The 23,726-nt window shown below is 37.0% G+C and overlaps 1 protein-coding gene across 2 annotated transcripts in view; it reads right to left on the bottom strand.

The window, feature by feature from the left end:
- LOC131143518 (protein RST1) overlaps positions 1 to 23,726 on the bottom strand; it is an 86,950-nt gene that overhangs the window by 41,102 nt on the left and 22,122 nt on the right. For both annotated transcript variants that reach the window (XM_058091878.1, XM_058091877.1), the window contains exons 7-11: positions 23,459 to 23,646; positions 23,218 to 23,318; positions 7,752 to 7,827; positions 6,311 to 6,442; positions 6,041 to 6,122 (exon numbers count right to left, since the gene is read on the bottom strand). In XM_058091878.1, the coding sequence (XP_057947861.1) occupies positions 6,041 to 6,122; positions 6,311 to 6,442; positions 7,752 to 7,827; positions 23,218 to 23,318; positions 23,459 to 23,646 (579 nt within the window). The remainder of the gene's footprint in view (positions 1 to 6,040; positions 6,123 to 6,310; positions 6,443 to 7,751; positions 7,828 to 23,217; positions 23,319 to 23,458; positions 23,647 to 23,726) is intronic.

The raw sequence follows: 23,726 nt of genomic DNA, 5'->3' as shown, positions 1-23,726 counted from the left end.
TTTCTTGTTTTCTTGACGATTTAGGGCTGCTGAATCATTGTACCGAGGGTGGGGTATCGCTTGGAGAGGAGGGCTCTATCCTATTGAAGGAGTAATGTAAAGGTTTGCTCCGCCCGTAAAGGAGTGGTATAGTGGAATCCTTAGGTGTGTTGCCTAAGGCGAGGATGTAGGCAGGTATAGCCGAACCTCGTAAAAATCTCGGTCTCACTCTCTTCCTTACTCTTTAATTTTCTGCATATATAAATTGTGTGAATGTTTATTTAAGTGCTGAAAATTAATTTGTTATTGAGATTGTGGAAACTTTAATTAAAGGGAGTACGTTGATTGATCTTTTTGTGGAAACCTTAAAGGGAGTACGTTGATTAATCAATTGCGGAAACCTTGATTAAAGTAAGTGCATTGGTTGATAAATATAAAAGCCCATTAACTTACTGATTTGCTTCATACTTAAATTCAAGAAACTTAATTGATTATAAAGTCTGAATCTTGGAAGCACTGCTGCAATTCATACATTGTTTAATAGATTAACTTGCGGATTGAGTTGGCTTATTGATAGGGTGTTAATTTAAAATTGCTGCAAGATCAAATTGATATACTCATTCATAAAGATTTAAAAGTGAATTTGATTCTCAGCAGGTAAACCATCCTTGTGTAATTGCTAAGTATAAAATAAGTTGGGAAAGGATTTATAAAAAAAGTCTTAAAGAAATTTTTAAAATCCAATTCACCCCCCCCCCCCCCACCTTTCTCTTGGGACTACACCTTACTTTTCAGATTCAACGCTGGATTTTTTAAATCTAGCGGGAGCATAATAGAAACAGTTTTCTTGAGGCCAGATCTTCATTTTTTTAATTGTTAAGCTTCTAAAGCAGGTAAATACTATTGTTTAATGGTTTAACCCTGGTCCCAAAGTGTAGCAATCCAACTTCCCCCTCTGATTTCAGATCAGTGGCCAACTGCAATCTCATTTATAAGTGTACCACTAAAATTCTTGCTTGGATTCTTTTATAAGCCCAAAACCAAACAGATTATATGAAGGGAAGGTCTATCCAAGATATAATCAACTTTTAGCTCAAGCTTTTCTTCATAATTATTTTTAAGGCTTGAAATAAATTGTTGGCCCAAAACCCAACAGCTTAAGCTTTTAGGTAAGTAAAAGACACTAACCTCCCCTGAGGTTGAGAGAAAGACAAGTGCCTCCTTGATATTTCAAAAATCAGATGAACCTCCTCTGAGTTTTGGCAAAAAGATGCAAACCTCACCTGAGGTTTCAAAAATTTCACAAACCCTCCTTGGTATTTGATTTTGGGACACTTGTACCCCCTCCCCATGCTTGTCATTCTGCCAAACATAAAGGGAGATAATGTCTTTTTACCAAACCTCAAGAGAGGTTTGTGGGATTTTTGAAACCTTAGGGGAGCGTCTTTTCATGAAACCTCAAGGGAGGTTCGTGGAATATTGACACCACAAGGGAGGTCTGCGTCTATTTGTCAACTCTCAAGGGAGGCAAATGTCTTTTGCCCTTTCGGTAAAGTGGTAATTTGATATGGTATTAAAGCCATGGTTTCCAGGAGTTCTTGGTTTCTACTCTTGTTGCCCAGTTTAATGTGCAATTGATCACCCTTATGTAGTTTATCATCATAATGTTTCTAGTAGGATTCTACCCATTACGTATGTGCATGGTATCGTGATTACTAAGGATGATGATCGAGGTATCCAGCACCTAAAGAATTTTATAAAACCTAAATTTCAAACCAAGGATTTAGGGCCATTGAAATACTTCTTTGGTATAGAAATATCAAGGGAGAGTCTTGTCACAAAGGAAGCACGTTCTAGACCTTTTAGATAAAATTGGGCTGTTGGGATCTAGACCTAGGTACACCCATGGATCCTAATAAATTAGTGCAAAATGTGGATGATTTGTTGACTGATCCTAGAAGATACCGAAGACTTGTTAAACAATTGGACAAACTCATAGTTACACAACCCAATATATCTTTCTTGATTTTTGTTTTTTCAGAAAGAAGATTATAACATTCACACAAAAAACACAAGTTGATCATCCATCATCCGTGTAACTATCAATAATAATAATAACAGTAATTGTCATTACTATAAGAATATTTATTATTATAAAAATTAAACAAAAACAACAACAATAATAATCACAATAACATTAAAATTATTATAACAATAATTATTATTATAAAATAATTTTAAAATAATAACAAAAAATAATTACAATAATTATATATTATTATTTCTCAAAGATGACAACAAAACCCAAATAAAAATATCATTTTTTACTATTATTATAACTTAATAATAATAATAATAATAAAATAATTATAAAAATTATTATTATTACAAAAAAAAAATTAAAATAGCAATAACAAGAACAATAATAATAACTAGGAAAAAAAGTGCCCGCTGCAAATATAGTAGATGGCATGATGTTTGCTTCAACATTTTCAAAGAAATAGAAAACTCAAATTGGAGGAAAGGACAAATTGTCAAATACAAACACAAAATATGGAATAAGCTGGCCCAAAACCACCCAAACCCTCATCCAGATCCACCAAGTGTGGAGCCAACCTTCAACTAACTAAGTTTTAAATAAGTTTCGAAAGACAACAAGAAAATTTCAAAAATATATAATAGTAATAATAATAATAATAATAATATCATTTCCAATCCAAAGAATTATTATTATTATTATAATTATTATTATTATTATTAAAAAATAAAGTAAAAATATTATGATCTAAAAAGGCTGAAATTTTCAATAAAAAACAATGTGGCATTGAAGTCATGTGTTTGAAAGATTAAAAATTAAATTAGTTTGTATTCGGGGCAATTTTGGAATAACTTATTTTTCATTCCATTATAGCCACCATTCAAATACCAAACATTCGAAGGAATCAAAACTACGATTCCTACAACCAGTTTTTGTTACTGAGCGTATTAATCATATTCAAACCGCAATTCTACTCTTGCTTTGATTCCATTATTCTATTCTTGCCTTGATTCCGTTCATACCCAACTCCTTTCCAACTTCAATTCTTCCAAAAACCAATGGGAGGTAAGAATATTGAGGCGGCTCACCTTTTAGCTAAGTTATCTGTTGAAAATCAGCCAATCTTGGATCAAAGAAATTGTGATGCCCAAATGCCCAAACTCTAAAATAAGGGGGGGAAAAAAAAAGCGAACAGGAATATTGCTAAGGATCGAGGAGGTCTTGGATTATCCAACAAATCACAACGCAAGAGTTGCCCTACAACATTAAGAGACTCATTCTCGTATTAGATAAGCCACTTCATATCAGTACTGGTAGAAAAGAGGGGTTATCTGTGCATGTGATAGAAGGGATGAAATTAATGATTTTCTCTCTCACCACAAACATACATCTCTATTATTAATTAAAGGAAAGGGAGGTATTTTTCATCAACATTTTTCCTCCTTGTTATTCCTAAAACACTCTCAACGTTGCAAGTTATCATTTAATTACAATAATTATAAACTGTGAATACATAAGTAATTTAGTAAGACAACTTCAATTTAAGATATTTTTATAACTATCCCATTGATGTAGGACAGCATCAAGGATCTGCAGCCGTGGGGAGAAATTAGAAGAAACTGAAGAGACAAAGGAACCGAAGAGAGAAGAGAGGAAATACAAGAGGGAAATTGCACATTCATTTTCAAATTCAAATTCAACAACCAAGTTCTACATGGCTTTCACGCACTATTTATAAGAAAGCCTCTAATTCATGAAATTGCACATACACCAAAATACACAAACATTACAAACAGGCCCCCAAAATACATAATCCTATAACAAGCGAACTATGTACACATAATAAACAATTAATTACCTAAGCAGATTTGGACTAGGACCCAATAATCCATTGGCCATATTCTTCGACCTAAGCCTCCAAATTGGGTTGAAATGGTCCATCAAAATACTTGCTTTTGTCCTACATCCCCATTGCCTCATTAACTCCATTAACACCCACGTAATATGCATAACTTATACTCTTTCCAAAAAAGAGGATTATGTAATGGATGCCCACAGAGAGTATACACTAAATGAACGAAATTACTGTGGTACCCCCCATTCACAACACTCCCTCTCAAGCCAGAGGTTAACAAGGCAAAAAATCCTCAAACCAGCAGGCCTAGATGAAACAGAGCTACAATCACAAAAGAGAATCTCAATAAGGAACCGAACATCTACACATTAAGGTTCAGAGTCGGAATCCTGGGGGAATGCAAGGTACAGTAGGACAAGACCAAGTGGCAAATTAATAGCAAATAGAATCACTAAGTCGTGAAGTCCAACTGCACAGAATCGTACAAAAATGTGAAGGAATTGATCTTTTCATTAATGAGCTGAGTATGAAAGTATCTACACTCCAAAGCCTACATGTTCTGCCTTGCCAATAGCTTAAATGGCCATAGAGATACCATTCCCCAATGGCATTCCTTTTAACTACCCTGAACCCAAGCAGAACATGAACATGGAAGATGAAACTATAAATAGGAGGCCTAACTGACAATGGTTAAACTTATACTAAAGAATGGGAACAAGCCTCCCTCACCAAAAGGCAGCGCAAGTACAATTTTCTGATCTGCCAAACTACACGTATGATGGATGTCAGGGAAAAAGGACACAATTTTATTCTTCTCCAAGACATATTGCACCATATCACATGTATTAATCCCATAAAATAGAACAGATGAGGTAAAAGACAAAAAACTTAGAATTTTCTCACCAAAAATTTTGAAATGATGACTATAATTGATAGGAAATAAGCAAACGACTTCTATGAGTCTAGCACACGCACTCTCTCATTTGTGAAGATTTAAGCACCCTAACTGCTCATTGCGAGATCTATATTTTCTTCCTCCTCAACATCACTGCAAATCCTTAAAAGATTTTTATTTGAAGGAAATCCATCCACAGAAAACTTTACAAGATCAAGCCTTGAGCACCATGTAAGATGGAAGGAAAATACAAATGAAACAAATAGGGACAGGGTATTTCTGCCGAACCACAATCCCATAAAGAGGCAATGGACAATTTTATATCTGATGGAGGGAGAAATGCTGATGTGACATCAACAAAAAATATTCCAAGGACTAAATAAGCCTTCCAAGAGCACAAGGTAAAGTTCCATCATTCTCATGCAAACCATGTTTACCACAAATTACCTTCTGCTAGGTTCCCTAGGATGTCTCCATACTCATTTAATTAGTATGACGAGGACTCTTTAAGTTAAGATCCAAATTACCAATAACAAGGATGCCAATCACTATGCAACGTCATACAACAAACCTCTTTCCACCAAGCAAGTGGCATGCCTTAAAACCCTCCAAACATAACTAAAAAAATCCCATCGATAATATTTTTTTTAAAATGTTTATTAGGGAAGAAGTGCCAATGTGGTAGAAATGAGAGCATTATGTGGATTAGAATGTTGGAAAACCAAGAAGCTAGCATATCCAGAGGATAAACTAAGCAATGAACACAGCCAAGGTATGTTAGGCACAGAAAGTGTAGAAGATAGGGTCAGTGAAGGGTGCAAAGATGGTTTTGGCACTTGCAATGCAGAGCAAATAATGCTCTAGTGAGAGAGTGAATTAGTTGATCTTAGAGGTCATAAGGAGGAGGGGGACCAGGGATAGACCTAAAATATCTTGGACTGAGGTAGTAAAGAAGGATTTGGGTACTTTCTGAAAATATTGGCCAAGATAGTACACAAAAATGGGAAAGATTCATAAAGCCTATCCCAGCTGATGTTACTTAAGGTTTGGTTCATTGGTTGTTGCTGCTCGATTTAAAAAATATTTTAAAAATTATCAACAAAGAAATATAAAATTTAACTTCCTAAAACAAAGTCAAGAAAGGAACTAATATTCAACATTATATTATTTCAGTATTTTCTGAAGATTGTGCAAGGACTTCAAAAATTAAGCACTACTGGAGTTATATGTGGAAGCAGGAAATAATTTGAGCATACAGCACAATCAAGCGTACCAATTAGATCAGCCTCACAAAGATGCGCAAGACTTTGAAAACCAAGAGCTTGAATAACACAATCATAGTTTTCAATGCAAGCCTGTCGATTCAAAGGAATAACAGACCTTAGAACAGCATGCATCAAATAAAACAAAACCAAAACATTTTTGAACCCATACCGAAACAGACAAGATAAGCTCCACACCCCTATCAGGGTTATTTCTGCAAACATCCCTAATTGACACAGCAATACTAATACAGGTGTTTCTCTTAGACATGAAATCATACCGAAACAGACAAGATAAGGTCCACACCCCTATCAGGGTTATTTCTACAAACATCCCGAATTGAAGCAGCAATACTAATACAGATGTTTCTCTCAGACATGAATTCAGTGAACCATTTTGGAAGCAATACTCCCTACAATCAAAGATGAAAAAAGAAATTTTAAAATTCAGAAATAAAAAACAGGTCAGCAAGAGGAACAGAAGAAAAAACAACTATAAAGCAATAAATGAAGCCATGTTGTAGGTTTCAGTAGTGAATTAATGTTGTATATTGAGAATGCCATTATGGAAAACAAATAAATAGCATGAAAATGCATTTGTACGCCAACAAGTTGACATTGGAACAAAAACCAAGGTCTAGATCATTTAGTATATAAAGACATCAAGGCAACTTTCAACTAGAATGCTGCTCTGACATCAACTTCAGTACATTGTATTATTGAGTAACCCTCCAAGAACTAAAAAATTTCACATAATTGCTTCACTTGCACATATATTACAATAATCTCTAATAATGTGGCAATTTTAGGCAGGTTTAAATTTACATGCCACTTTATATTAGGTTCACAATAGCATCCATCCTACCCTAACAGTAGTATTGTTTTTATAAGAAACAGTAGAATTTTGATTGATCCTCTTAGAATAATGAAATAGTCATTCCTCTTAGAATAATGAAATAGTCATAACAGCAACAAAAAAGTTTACTATATAATGGACTAGACCTGGTGCATATTTTATGTGCCCATATACAATAAAAGAAGAGGCTTGTCATGCCTAGGCGTGTGCATGGAAAATTACAACGCACATACATTTTTCAATTTAAAGTCCAATGGGTCAAATAATTTCACAACAAAAACAACTATGCCACCCAATGCACAAGGAACCCACGTGGCACTCAGAGCATCAGGAGGGCACTGGGGGAAGGCATGATGTATGCATCCTTACCTCTATATTTTGGAGGCGCTGTTTCCAGTTCACAAACATTCAACAAAAAACAAAATTGTGCCCACAGTCAGCGGTGTTTAGTTTTCAAAGCTAACCAGAAAAGGAAATATCAACTCTTAGAAGAAAAATCAATCAAGAATCTGTGCATATGCGCACACTAACGGGCACAAAAAACCAACCAAGAAGCATGTAATGACGCATACGTGCATGCATTTACGTTTACATCCAACTGTGTACATATATTTCTATGTATTCAGTTGTGTTTATATGTATTACTCCCCATCAGTTACTCTTGGGCAAGTAACTATGCCATGAGAAGGAGGAAAAAAAAATAGCTTATTCATGTTTCTTCAGTGTTTTTTTTTTTTTTTTTCCCTCTGGGGTGAGTATAAAACATCTTCATTTGCTACAACTTATTCAGTGCACATTTTATGCAAGCAGATTAACTCTCCTAGAATAAGCACAAGGCAAGAAAAGAAGCACAAGAAAAATCTTACTTGCAAACTCCCAAAGGCACGATCATTTATCTCCCACGTCTTACAAAGCAAGCGAGTGGCTGTCGCATATAACACTCTGAAAATGAAACAAATAAATATCAAATTCTTGCTTAATCAGTTCCTTGAAGCAAAAGAACAGTGTAAATGATAACACAACATCAGAGATAAATGATACAGGGATAGAACCTATTTCTAGCATTGAAGAGCTTTATGTCTTTCAAATTTTCAACCCTTCATTCCAAATTGAGGTTTCCACATTTAAGGTGAATGGCAACTTTTGATGTACCATAAGCTTCTGAAGATCTCATCCCATAGGAAATGAGAGTTTTTTTTCTTTTCTTTTCCACAAGTAGCCAAACAAACTTAGCAAGAACTTCCTTATCAATTTGAGATCCATTTGTACTCATACAGGATAGAGGAGACTTAAAAACTACCATCTGGTGTAGGTTCCAAAAAAAAAAAATCACAAAGAAATAAAGAAGAAAGGAATTTCTTACTACAATCTAGATGCATAATCATGCGACAAAGAAAAATAATAATCTAAAATGTGCACTGTATAATTTTGATATCCAAAATGCCCATATAAACAATAAAATGAAATTCCAAAGATGGGATCAAATGAGTGTGAAATTCAACTCACTAAAAAGACCTCAGACAGGAACCTAGTGATGTACACTACAACAACAACGAAGCATTAAGTCCCACTAAGTGAGGTGAGCTTCATGGATCCTCTTCCACCGTTTTACAGGATCTAGGCAAAAATCCTTTGAACATTCAAGTTCCATCAAATCCTTAATCAATCCAAGTTATTGAGCTTTCAAAGGATGAATCATGTCACACACTAGTCTGAAAGATCGATGGCTTATGGGCTTACCACCCTTACCAAACGGTTTAGTGGATTGGACATGTTAGAAACTTGCTCAATACTTTATGTTTTTAGACACCAAGTGCACAGGTGAGTCTTTTTCTTTCAGCTCTTCTAGTAATGGGGTGGCACCCATTGTGGTGCCTTTCAATGAATTCAATCTTTTTCCATTCAAAAAACCAAAACAAAAAAAAAAAACAAAAAACAAAAACAAAAATTATATATATAAGTCCACTCTCCCTCTCCTACTACATCTAAAAACTAACTCACTCCACCTCAACGGTGCATTATTTTGACCTGCATAGCAAGCTCCATACTGTCTTAACTACCTGTTGTCCTATTTTTTTATGAGTGTTGTACATAGCTTACCACAAGAATTCATTCCTTAATTTATCTTTTAGAGATATACCACTTTTTCATTTTAGCATCCTTAATAGTATTTTTACTTTTTGGATATGTTGCTTCCAACTTGCCCAACATTTTGATCCATATAGCACAGCTGGTCTTAGCTTTCTTATACAACTTTCATTTTAAGTTAACGATATTTTATACTCACACAACACGTACGAAGCACTTCTCCAGTTTACCCAACCTACTTGAACTCTACATATTACATCTTCAATTTCTCCTTTGGCTTATCCAAGGTACCAAAACCTAGAAGTGCTAAGAATTTGTTGACCATCAAGTTTAATATTTTGTCCAATATTCTTCTTAAACATGCATTTGTCTCAAATCAACTAATGCTAAAACTTAAAACCTCTAAATTCTAAAGCTTTTCTACCTAATTATAATTCTAAGTTAGACTCAACTTCAACTCTAGTAACATCAATAAAAACAATCTCATCTGAAAAAATCATATACCATGTAATCTCATTTTGAATATTCAAACGAAGCTCATCCATAAAACAACAACAACAGCCAACCCTTAAATCCCAATAGGTGGGGTTGGCTACACAACCATTTTCCACCAATTTTACATGATCTTGGGCAATATCCTAACAATTTAAGGACTGTTAAATCCTTACCTATCCCATTCCAAGTTATTTTGAGTCTACCTCTACCCTTCAAATGCATTTAAAAAAACTAGCTCGCTCACTCCTCCTAGTGTCTTATTTGGCCTTTGTTGCAAGAGCCCAAACCATCTTAGCCACCCCTCCCTTATCTAATCTTTTGTAGGTGCTATGTGTTAGGGAGTGACAATGTAATGGGGAAAAGGGGGAGAGAGATACTGCTATAATTGTATTCTCTAGGGATTTAAAATGAATATATAATTATCTGTGTTAACGTTTGTATGGTTATTCTCTTGGATTTGAATAATACAAGTAGTCCTTTTCATTATGGTATTTTGTTGCCTTGGATTGTGATATCCCTGATTGTTATAGTCTTACTCTGTGTATGAGAATATATTGCTCGTGTGATATCCTATTGTTCCTTGTTTTTCTTGAGTACTGAGACTCACCTGGTGCTCGTGCTTGCAAGCTTGAACGTGTGAGACTTGGCTGACTTGTCGAGGGAGAGCTCACCACGAGTGCCACACGACCCTTAATTGAGTCCCATTTTTGGGGGTCCGTGACAGTTGGTATCAGAGCACAATGTGTGCGAGCACCATGAGGGGTAATATGAGAAACAAGTCAGGAAAAGTGGAGCGCATTGAGGCACTTGAGACAAAACTTGTAACCCTGGAGACAACGTGCTGTGAACTCCAAGGGTTGGTGGCAACATTGATAAAGGAGAAAGGCATGCCAACAGAGCTTGAGGTCGCTGAAGAAAACCCCAAAGAAAATCTCTATGGGATATCAAAAGTTGTAGAGAGACTTGAGGAACTTGAAATCATTCCACATGTGAAATCACTGGAGAAAAGGCCAAGAGAGCTTGAGGCCTTCCAGAAGAGTATCGAGTAGTTGGAAGCCTTTGAGAATAGGCTGGAACATATTGAGGGCATATTGTCATTTCTTTCGTCCCAACAGGGAAAGCCAATAGAGCTTGAGGCCTCCTTACGGGAGCTAATTGATAATTTTGATTTCCTTGCAGAAAATGTTAAAGAGTCCATTACTACTTTGAAGGAAGATTTGAAGGAGATGGGCAATGTCCAAAGTGTTGTGGACCAGGTTCAGAGGGATTTACAAGAGATGACGGTGAAAGTAAATGCAGTGGCACAAATAGCTCGAAGGCCGGTTGCAGATCCAAGTGAGGGTTTTCGATTAAAGGTACCGGAACCTAAAAATTTTGGAGGTACGCGAGATGCAAAGGAACTGGATAATTTTTTCTTTGATATGGAGCACTACTTCATGTGCTCACGAGTGGATCTAGAAGTGGACCGGGTAAATATGGCAACCGTATACCTAGTTGAGGATGCAAAATTGTGGTAGAGAACTAAATGGAATGATATTTAGCACAATAAGTGTGTCATTAACACGAGGGAGGGGTTGAAACAGACGTTGAAGACCCAATTCTATCCAGAAAATGTGGAGTACATAGCAAGGTGCAAAGTAATGAAATTGTAAAAAACCGGCCCAATAAGGAGCTATGTACGGGAATACCAGGCCTTGATGTTGGACATCATAGACATGACCGAATCAGATAGACTGTTTCATTTTCTCCAGGGTTTAGGGACATCTAAACATGGCCAAAGAATGAACTGCACCGGCAAGATGCTGGTGATCTCTCTTCTGCCCTCGCTGCTACTGAACGGTTGGATGATTTTTCAAACAATTATGGGACGCGAAGTTTCCCTACGTCCGCCAATAATGATTCTAGGCCCAATAAAGTGTATAAGCCCACAAATGGGGGAAGGGACAGGGAGACAGATAGTTCTTGGAAAGATAAAAGAGCGCCCATGAATAGGGAGTGGAGGAGCGGACGAACAAGTGGTGGAGAGCGTCGAGTACCGATCTCATGTTTTCTTTGCATGGGACGGCATCGAGTGGCGGAGTGCCCTGAACGAAAGGTTTTGAATGCTTTAAAGGCCCTTCGAGGGGAAACCAAAACACCGACAACTACCCCAAAAGAACAATAGAATATGGTGGGAGCATTGAGATTTTTGGGGGCATTAAAGCGTCAAGTAGTTACCAACAAGTCTCGGGAGAAGGGATTAATGTACGTTGATCTACTTTTGAATGGAAAGAAAATCAAGGCCATGATTGATATAGGGGCCACCCATAATTTCATTGCTGATTCAGCAGCCCGAGTTACAATTAGATAATGATGTGGGGAAGTTAAAAGCAGTGAATTCTCAAGCGTTAACCACGGTGGGAGTGGCACCTAAAGTAGCCTGCCAAATGGGGTCATGGTCTGGAACAGTTGATTTCACCGTGGCACCCCTTGATGACTTTGATGTGGTATTGGGAATGGATTTTCTTAAAGTGACACGCTCAATGCTGATCCCAGCTACGGATTGTCTTGTGATAATGGGAAATACACTTTGTTCGGTCCCCGCAGCCGACAACAATTTCGATGAGAGGAAGTTGCTTTCAGCCCTTCAATTCAAGAAGGGAGTAAAGAGGGGAGAATCTTCTTTCATGGTTCAACCGGTAGTTTCAGAAGATGAAGAGATAGGGAAATATCTAGTTGAAATTAAGGAAGTTTTAGAAGACTTCAAGGAGGTGATACCAGAACAGCTACCCAGGGTTTTACCACCTCGACGACAGATTGACCATGAAATTGAGCTTTTGCCGGGGGTAAAGCCGCCAACACACGCCCCTTATCGAATGGCGCCGCCTGAGTTAGCTGAACTTAGAAGGCAACTGAATGATCTAATTGCAGCAGAATTCATCCGCCCTTCAAAAGCACCTTTTGGGGCCCTAGTGTTATTCCAAAAGAAACAAGATGGTAGTTTGCGTTTGTGTGTAGATTATTGAGCTCTTAATAAGGTGACGGTTCGCAACAAGTATCCCATTCCACTGATCGCCGATATTTTTGATCAGTTAAGTACAGCTAAATATTTCATTAAACTAGACTTGAGATCGGGATATCATCAAGTGCGCATTGTAGAGGGAGATGAACCGAAGACTCACCCGGTATGGAGCATTTGAATTCCTTGTCATGCCTTTTGGGCTAACAAATGCACATGCTACCTTTTGTTCTTTAATGAATCAGGTTTTTCGGGACTACCTTGATCAATTTGTGGTCGTTTACCTTGATGACATAATAGTTTTCAGCGCATCCTTAGAAGAACATAAAGATCACCTTCGGAAGGTTTTTCAAAAATTTCGGGAAAATTAGCTATATGTAAAAGGGGAGAAGTGTGTTTTCGCTCAAAAGCGTATTAAATTCTTGGGGCATATCATTGAAGAGGGCCAGATACAAATGGATTCAGCTACTACAAACCATCGGTGAATGGTGAGCACCTACATCCGTTAGAGAACTGCGATCTTTTTTGAGCCTAGCCAACTACTATCGAAAGTTTATAGAGGGGTACTCCACAAAAGTTGTATCGTTAACAAATTTACTGAAGAAGGGGGTACCATAGGGGTGGTCAAAAGAGTGTCAATCAGAATTTGTTGAATTAAAGGAAAAGATTGTAGGAGATCCTGTGCTAATCCTTCCTGATGTGACAAAGTCGTTTGAAGTACAAGCAGATGCCTCAGACTTTACATTAGGGGGAGTTCTTTTGCAAGAAGGGCATCCAGTTGCTTTAGAAAGTAGAAAATTAACGGGTGCCGAACGGAACTATACAGCACAGGAAAAGGTACTTCTCGCGGTGGTACACTATCTCCGGGTGTGGAGGCACTATCTCTTGGGGTCCAAATTTGTGATAACAACCGATAATGTGGCAGTTACTCACTTCTTGTCACAACCTGGACTAACATCAAAACAAGCCCATTGGCAAGAGAAGCTAACTGAATTTATTTTTGATTTTGAATATAAAGTAAGGAAAACGAATGAAGTGTTCGATGCTTTACGTAGAAAAACCAAATTGGCAACATTGAAACTCATCAGTCATCTATCAACTAGTAGGGTGGCGTTACCTTTGAAGAATCTTATTAGGGAACATTTAAATACAGACCAGTAGGCGCAGACACTGAGCAAACTAATAACAGAAGGGAAGACACGACAATTCTAGGTCGAAGATGGACTAATAATCACTAAAGGCAGGAAAGTCTATGTACCCAAAGCTGGAAACTTGAGGAAAACCTTACTAAAAGAGTGCCATGACACATTGTGGGCTGGTCATCCAGGATGGCGAATAACTCATGCCTTGATTACACAGGGGTACTATTGGCCGAATATGCAAGATGATGTGATGAGTTATACCAAAACTTGCTTGATCTGTCAACAAGACAAGGTAGAAAGGAAGAAGACCTCAAGTTTATTGGAGCCATTGCTAGTTCCTGCCAAGCCATAGGAGAGTGTCTCCTTGGACTTCATTTCCTCGTTGCCAAAAGTAGAGGAGTATGACACAATTTTGGTGGTGATTGACCGGTTCTCAAAGTATGCAACTTTTGTACCAGTCTCAAAGCCATGTTCAGCAGAGAAGACAGCTCAACTATTCTTCAAGCATGTGGTGAAATATTGGGGTGTTCCAGAAAGCCTAATCAGCGATAGGGATGTCAGATTCACTGGGGGATTTTGGGGTGAACTCTTTCACTTGCTAAGTTCAAACCTTAATCTGTCCACCAGCTACCACCCACAGACAGATGGTCAAACCGAACGTTTTAATGGGATGCTGAAAGAATACTTACGACATTTTGTTAACTCAAATCAGAAGAATTGGGTTACTTTACTGGACACAGCACAATTTTGTTTTAACTCTATGAAATCTTCTGCGACTAATAAAAGCCCTTTTGAGATTGTGACAGGTCAACAACCGACTCTCCCGTACACTCTAGATGGTCCATACAAAGGAAATTGCCTGAAAGCATACCAATTCACGAAAAATTGGTTGCAAAACATCGAAGTTACTCAAGCTCAGTTAGAAAAAGCATCAAAGCGCATGAAGAAATGGGCTGACAAAGGGAGACGACCACAACAATTTGAAATTGGAGATCTGGTTCTTGTAAAAATGCCGCCAGAGACATTTCGATTTCTTCGCGGCAAGGATAAAAGGCTTTTACGTCGTTACGAAGGTCCAATCATAGTGATCGAGAAGGTGGGACATGCATCTTATCGGCTTGAACAACCCGAGTGGATGAAAAGCCACAGACGTCCAGTCCATCTCGCGTTTCATGTAAGCAATTTAAAATCATTCCACATAGATGAAACAAATCCGCACCAACAAAAGGTAAGGAGATCAACAATTTCGAGAAGGCAGCCTGTAAACAAAGATGTCCAGGAGATCATTGCAGACAGAGTCGTCAATGCAGAAGGTCGTCAACAACAACAATATCTGGTTCAGTGGCTAAGGCTGGGGGAAGAAGAGAATAGTTGGGAAAAAGCAGAAAACCTTCAGCATGCCATACAGAAGATTGAAGATTTCAGAAATTCGAAGACAACAACATCAGCTTCAACATTAGCAGAGTGAGAAGGCCTTCTATAACACATTGACGAGGACGTCGATAAAATGAATGGGGGAGGATGTTAGGGAGTGACAATGTAATAGGGAAAAGGGGGAGAGAGACACTGCTATAATTGTATTCTCCAGGGATTTAGAATGACTATATAATTATCTGTGTTAACGTTTGTATGGTTCTTCTCTTGGATTTGAATAATACAAGTAGTCCTTTTCATTATGGTGTTTTGTTGCCTTGGATTGTGATATCCCTGATTGTTATAGTCTTATTCTGTGTATGAGAATATATTGCTCGTGTGATATCCTATTGTTCCTTGTTTTCCTTGAGTACTGAGACTCACCTAGTGCTCGTGCTTGCAGGCTTGAACGTGTGAGACTTGGCTGACTTGTCGAGGGAGAGCTCTCAACGAGTGCCACACGGCCCTTACTTGAGTCCCATTTTTGGGGGTCCGTGACACTATGCCTAATTAACCACAAATATGTTCATTCCTTCGTTTTTTTTTTTTTTCCCTTTTAACGTCATACCACACATCCACTTTAGCATTCTCATTTCAAGTTTCAACAATCTCTAATTTTGTCCGTTATGATTTCTTGTCACCCTCATATTATTGTTTTGCTAATGCTTTATCTTCTACTGCTCTTCCAAAATATATTTCTAAAGCCCCATCCCGTTCTGGGTAGAGGATTGCAATGGTTGAAGAGATGCATGCATTAAGGAACAACGATACTTCGTAAATTCGTACCTCTTCCTCTTGATAAGTCTATGATTGGTTGTTGCTACGTGTATACCATAAAATCCAATCCAGATGGTTCCATGGCTCATTTGAAGGTAAGATTTGTTGCTAGGAATACACTTACAAGTATGGTTTGGATTATTCTATCTCATCCTCCTTGGTTGCAACACTTGCCTCAATTCATTTATTCATCTCCTTAACCATGTGTCATTGATCTTTGCATCAATTAGATGTAAAGAATGCTTTCCAACACAGGTTAGGAGAAGGTCTATATGAAGCAAATCGCCACCAAGGTTAGTCACTTAGGAGAAGTCATGAGACTCACGACTAGTGAATCAACTCAAGAAATCCTTGTATTAATCATATAATGCAGTCCCCAAAGCATGGTTTGATCGATGAGTTTTGTCTTTAGGGGTGTGCAGTAGATCGCTTTGTATTTTATCATCATACTAATTTTGCTAGGATTCTACTAATCGTGTTTGTGGATATTGCAATTATTGGTGATCATAATCGAGTTTTACTTGAATCATTTTCTACAAACTAATCAAAGCAAGGATTTAGGTTGTTGAAATACTTCTTAGGAATAGAAGTATCCAAATCTCAACAATAATTGTCTTGTCATAAAGGAAGTGTGTGCTAAATCTTTTATGAGCCCAAGTTGTTGGGATCCAAATTTCTTGACACACCTACAGATCCTAATAGCAAGTTACTGCCAAATGTGGGTGATTATTGGCTAACCCTGAAAGATACAAAGACCAATTGGAAAGTTAGCTATCTCATAGTCACTCGACTCAATGCATCTTTTGCAACAAGTGTTTTTTTTTTTAATTGCAATTTTGCAACAAGTGTTCTAAGCCAATTCCTCGATCCCTTAAGAGTAAGTCACTAGGATGCAATCATTTGTATCTTGAAATACCTCACCTGGAAGAGGTCTCTTATATAAAAATCAGGGTCACACTTATGTTCAAGGATGTACAGATGCAGATTGGGTTGTTGGCCGTGGTGACCTTCCAACAAAAATCCACAACAGGATATTATGTTTTTGTTGGTTACTTAGTATCAAGGAAAAGTAAGAAACAAACTATGGTGGCCCGATTGAGTGCTAAGTCATATTATCGGGTCATGGCCCACACTAATGTGAGCATATGTGGCCAAAGAACATCTTAGAAGAACTTGGTTTCCCACATTCTTGGCCTATGGAATTTATGTGAGATAATCAAGCTGCTATTCATATTGCCTACAACCCTTATTATATATATATATATGTATATATATTTGATAACAAAATATGTGATTTCATTGGTAAGTGGAGAATTTACAAAAAAGAGAAAAAGACTTCTCCCATCAAAATTCTGGAGAAATCAAAAAAAAAACTAATATAAACAGAAAAATAGGGAAAAAAAAAAAACCACACAGTTCAAAGCAGAAGATTCCTCCAATCTTGCTGAATATCTAAAAAACTAATTCCCTTAAAGTAACCGGGTGATAAACATGCTTGGAATCTTGATTCTTCCAGGAATTTATTGTGCAAAACTTTTTTCTTTCATTTGATCCATGACCCTAAATGTCAGATACTTTGGCCTCATCTCCCTAGTCTATAAAGCTAAAGTTCCTCCAAAGATCAAGGTCGTTTCCCAAACTGCCATGTTATTGAGAGAACCAATATGAACAATCTGCTTCAAAAGCAAAGACCCAACAAGATCCTATCTATCAATATTTTTGTTCTCTGGGGAAAACTGCTCTTACTTGTTTCTACATTGCCCCTTCTCCTCGGGACTTCGAAAAAAATTATTCAGGATATTTGGAAAAAATCATTTTTGAATTACTATGCTTGGGGGCTTTGGTAAGAGAAAGAAGAGGAAAGTTCTATGGAGGTGAGTTGTTCTCGCTATTATTTGGTGCATTTAGATGGAAAGAAATGCCAGATCATTTAAAGGGGTTGCCACTTCCAGTAATTGTGTTCGCCTAATGGATTCTTCTAGCATGTTTCTCTTGAATACATGCAGCAGGATTGGTTGGCTCTACTTTCTTGAATTGCTTTGTTTCTACAGTCTGTATTTGCTTCCTGTTTAGTTGGTTCCTTAGGGTAACAGGTGGACATCTTGTCCCCCTGTTCTTTTCTTTTTTCCTTTGTTTCCTTTTCTGTCTCTTGATTGTAGTCTTTCTTCTTCCTTTAATATAATTCTTTGTTTATCAAAAAAATAAACACCGGGTCCAGACTGAAACAAGTGCTCTAACTTGCCAAAGCCTTGTCAAGTAGATTTTGACAGCCTTAGACTATTGCACAAGGTTGCTTCCATTCAACTTCTTGGTTGTAATCCATGGCAACAAAGAAGGAAACATATCCCAACACACACACACAACCAAGACCACCAACAAACAAGACAAACAACAGGAACAAATCACAAACAGCAACATAACACTGTTTCAGGCACCAATGAAGTTAGCTACCACTGACACCCAGCCTCCAACAGTACCATGCAATCACTATCAACATGTCAAGCATGAACAACAAAAAGTTTGGATCTTTGGACAAAATTTTCCATCACCAAAAACTTGGTAACATGGTTTATAGAGGGATTAACAATATAGTACCAGTTAAGACCAAAACATGGTTGTATGAAGCCTCGTAAACTGATGCATGGAGTCAATGCTGCCAACCTTGGACAGCTCCAACAACAGGATTTCAGGACTTGGCAGACTGGCAGTGTCTGTGGATGGCTATGGTGTTAGTTTTGCAAGACCTCAAGAGGGTTTCTTGGTCCCTGAACATGCAGCATCATCCAGGAAATTTCGGCAACTGCTGTATCTTCTGGCAGCTGCTGAGCTGGTTTTCAGGCCTGCAGTGGTGCTAGAAGCTTTGCTATGGAGGTAGACATGCAGAGGATTGTGGGTTTCAGGGATCTGATTGGCAGTGACCACGGTACTTGGGGTTAAGTCTCAGAAACTGGCCCCAATACCACCTTAACAATTTGTGTAAATTGGAATACCTAATCACAGGCTCAGCAATAGGTCTCCCTCTCTATTTTAAGTATTTATAGCATATGTCAAGTACACCACAATGACCATAACACCCTTACTAAAAGTGACTAACAAAGATAACAATACAAAATAAATAATAACCAATAACACCAACAATTGTAAAGGAAAACTGGAAATAATAACATGCAGCCTTAAATCCCACTAGGAGGGTTGGTTACATGAATCCTTTTCGCCAATTCACCTAATCAAGGTCATTTTCCTCCTCTAGCTTAAGAGCTATTAAGTCTTTCCTCACTACCTCATTCCAAGTTACTTTAGGTCTAACCCTACAACTTTTAATTCCAAAAAGAATAACAAACTCACTCCTCCTCACAGGTGCACTCTTGGCCTACATTTCAAATATGCCTAAACCATCTAAACTGCCCCTCCTTATCTTGTCTTCTACCAATCATTCCTTAATTTATCTTTTACATTGAAAGAAAGATGGACTTTTATTCCGAAATAAACTGGGAAACAAGTATTTTAAATATTGAAAACTAGGATGGCCTAACCTATAAAGCCATAACATGATATCATTATCTTTGAAAACAGAAACAGTATTTAAGCAAGTACTTTGACATTGGCTACTCGAGTTAGGTCCATCGTCAAAATAATAGAGTCCATATTTTTCCTTAGCACTACCAATCATCCTTCCCGTAGTCAATTCCTAAAACTCACAACAAGAAGAGTAGAAATTAGCTTGACAATGATGATCAGAGGTAATTTTACTGATGGACAACAAATTACAAGACAAATTTGGAACATGGAGCACATCATGGAGAGTTAACAACAATGTGAGTTTGATAGTTCCTATCCCGGCAATTACTGAGAGCGAACCATCTGCAATTTTTACCTTTTTATTGCCTGCACACGGACTATAGGATGAGAACAATTTAGAGCAACCAGTCATATGATCAGTTGCGCCAGAATCAATTATCCAAGAATGAACAGAATTATGAATAACACCTAAAAATGCAGTAGCAAGAGAGTTACCCTTCTATACCAAAGAACAAGACGGTGTTAAGGACAGTTTTGGATATTGAAACAATTTGTACAGGTGCTCTAATTGCTCCTTGGTAAAAGGGACTGCATCCGAGTTGGTAGAAGGCCCCTGAGTCTCTTCAGCAGTAGCTTGGTAGGCGTGACTGTCAGGTTTGGATTTTGGCTTCCAATTTGCTGGTTTACCATGAAGCTTCCAACACATCTCCTTCATATGCCACTGTTTTTTGCAAAGCTCGCACCATGGTTTCTTTCGCCCATTGAGTTTTGTAACCGTGAGATAAAGGGCTGAATTCTGGGAATAGTAATCGATAGATACAGACTTGGGAGAAATAGTGTGATTGGGTGGAATGGTTTTGGAAGTACCAAAAGAGCCAGTAGAATTTCTTTGGGCACCGGTCATTGCCGACTTATACAACATCATTAGAAGAAAAGAGCACGAGGCTCTGATACCATGAAGGATTTTTTAGAAGAAGAATAACCATTCTTATTTAATTTCAAGAGACATGATTACAAGATAAATAGTAGAGAAAAGCCACCAAATTAGGAAGGCCACAAAATCAGCAAATCAAATCACCACAAAATCAGCAAATCAAATCAGCAGATCTCTAGGCTAGAAAACAGGAAACTGAAACTTCTAGAAACTGAAATAGTATTTTCAAATTTAAAAAAATAGAATTTTCTAATTTATTCCCTAGAAATCCGACACAAATGTTGGAAACTAGAAAATTAAATTGGATTTTTTATTTTCTTTGGAAAACAAAAAAAAACTATTTTTTACAACTCAACATGCCCTAAAACAGATGATTGTGACTAATTTAGAAATAAAATGAAAAGGCCCCCAAATTTTCTATTTTTTTCAATTTTTCTTTTAAATACTCGAAGATGTGGCTGAAACATCACAGAATGAAAATTGAAATTCAATTTCCTTCCAAACCCTCTCAAAATATTCAAGCAAAATTTTTGAAGTTTAAGACTATGCTCAAGGTAGAGCCAGAGGCTTTTCATTTTATGACACAAAATCTTGCTCATGCACTGAGGCATTTTTTTTTTTTCCTTTTTTTGTATTGGGTAGAAGGCAAATGCATTTCTTTTTCTATTCATAAAATTACATTTCACAATAGAAAATATGTTTTCCCTATAAATCAGTTTATTCTCATCTAAATCTATGTTTCTATTGTTTCTTTTTTGCTATTCATCAATGGAGAGCCACCTTCAATGTAAAAGCTTTTGTGTGGGTCTCCATTCATAATAGGGTTAACACCAACAACATGTTGTAGCTTCAAAGACCCTACATGGCTCTCTCCCCTCATATGTGTCCCATGCATTATGGTAGCAGTGAGGATTATGCATACTTTCTTCTTCATTTTTTGAGGATTGGTGCAAGTAAGCTTTTTTGTTTGATGGGAGAGTTGGATTTGTCTGTCTTTGGAAAGGTTCTTGTTGATTTATTTTGTTGGCATTGGGAGGCAAAAAGAATGTTAAGGTTTGTGGCAATTTGCAATCTCCATATTTATTTAGGTAATTTGGTTAGAGGGGAATGCTCAGATTTTTTATGATATGATTCACCTATATATCTAATTTGGGACATGATAGTTTCTCTGGCCCCTCCGTGAGTGTTCACTTCTAGCTGTTTTGGTAGCATGGCATTCTCTAAGCATGATCGCTTGGCCCTTTTAGCTTAGCATCTGGTTGATATCATTTCTGATTTTTTTCCCATTCTTGTACAATGAAGAAACAGATTATGAAAATGCGTTCCTTTACATCACAAGTTTTTTGTTTCTGTTAGTTCGTTTTCTTGCAATAAAACTAAAAAATAGATTTTATGGTTTTCAGTGATTTTGGTTGCCAAAAACCCACATTTTTTATGGATTAAATCAGGCCCATTTCAAAAAAAAATTTTTTTTTTCTTTTAAAATAATTATAAACTTTGATTCCCTTTTGTTTTTAGTTTTCGTTTTTTGTTTTTTTAATTTTTTTATTAATTTTTTATACTGATACCAAAGGGCCCCTTAGTTTTTTTTTCCTTTTGCTAACTACCTTTTGCATTTTTTTTTTTTTTTCTAAGGATTCCTCTTCCTCTTGTAGTTCATACTTCCTCAAGGAATTTCTTTTTTTGTATAAAAAAAATTTCAAAAAGCATTAATTGACTTACGAAAAACAAATGGAGCATTCTCTAATGTGCATAGGATATACTTTGGCTAAAATCATTTAATTTTATTCTATTTGTGCCCAAAAAAAATTGAATTTTTCCCATTTTTAACTTTATTTCTGTGTTATTTACTCCCAGCATTACTTTTCTCCATCTTCTTATCCTCTTTTCTTCCCAGCCCTAATTATTCTATGCAAAACAACAGATGGCTGGCTGCTGTCAGTCATCTGTGTATTTCCTTGTGTGTAGTTGCGTATGCATGTTTCTCTACACCTCAATAAAGATTAGCTTTATGTGTCTATCTTTCCCAAATTACTAATTTGAATTTGACACAATCAAAATTGCACACTGAACTTTTGATGGATGTGTCCCAGTACTAATTCAAGGAAAGAGGATATTACTAAAAAATAAAAAAATAAAACAAAATACCACCTTCTTAGTGGGGGAATTAATAATCTTTTTTTCCTATTTTAATTAAAGATTCTATTGAAGAAAGGAAAAATCCTAGAATAACGAATTTGATGGAATAATAGATCTTTTATTTATATTATTATACTTGGATTCGTCTTCATCACACTTCTTTGTCTTCCAAGACCATTTAACATTGGATGTAAACAGTTCTCCAAAAATATTTTTTCTGTTATATTTTTAAAATAAAATCCAGAACCTAACACACTTACCTACCAGTACCTTACCAAAGAGGGATAGAATGCAATGTGTTATGCTTTTGCCTTTAAAAACACCAACACTATATCCGAACAAAGAAAACTACCCTCGTCTATAGTAAACTCATATTTTTGGGACATTTATTTCTAAAAAAACAATGATAAATACACAAAAGCGAATACCCATATTCTCTGTAAACTCCACTAAGCCCGCAGAGAAGCAATAGGAACACGTTCAGTTAAAGGACATCTCAATGGTTTGACCATGGGGCAACCAGGTTGGAGGTCTCTAGCTTGAAACTTCAGATGAAGAAGGGATTGGCCAGTTGTGTTGGGGGTGATGGGCTATCTCTCATTTTATAAGTAAGGGTTAATGGGCCCAACAGACTGAAAAAAAATAGGAATACTTCAAAATAAAATAAGTGCTAATGCAAAACTATCCAGAAAATGATAATATGCACACTGCTCAGAAAGGGATACGATAGAGATAAACCATTAAACTAATGCTTGACACCCATACTGCTCCCCTACCGCAACACATGCATGTCCACACATAGAAATGAAGAATAGAAAAAAACATACGGTTTTGCATCCTTCTGAAGCATTGGCATGATAGTCTGAACTACAAGTGGAATCATCACAGAATGAGAAGCGAGTGATGGCAGCAATCCCAAAAGTTTTAGCTGCAAAAATTGATGCCATATACTTTACCATGATAACAATGCTAATGACAGAAACCCCAGAGAGAGAGAGAGAGAGAAAACTAACATGCCAGCAGTAACTACATGAGAAATGAGTTGAGAGAACAAAACAGAAAACTTACTGACATATCATGGTACATAATATTCTTATTGGAGAATATATTGTTATAGAACAGAATAGCTAACAACAATGAAACTCCCAGCTTAGGTTCCAGGACACCAATAGCAGCCAAAGAATCTACAACAATAGTCCCCAGTGTATGATGCATGACCAAAACACCAGCAATCGCACCTAGTAAGAATGGCATTTCTACAAGGACAAATGGTGGGGAAGGTGTTGATCATATGCATTTTAATTGAAATTTATTATTAAAACAATTATGCTCAACC

This window comes from Malania oleifera, chromosome 11 (genome assembly GCF_029873635.1).
Source record: "Malania oleifera isolate guangnan ecotype guangnan chromosome 11, ASM2987363v1, whole genome shotgun sequence".
Lineage (NCBI taxonomy): Eukaryota > Viridiplantae > Streptophyta > Magnoliopsida > Santalales > Ximeniaceae > Malania > Malania oleifera.
The sequence above is the reverse complement of the archived record's forward strand: the minus strand, read 5'-3'. Positions and strand labels throughout refer to the sequence as shown.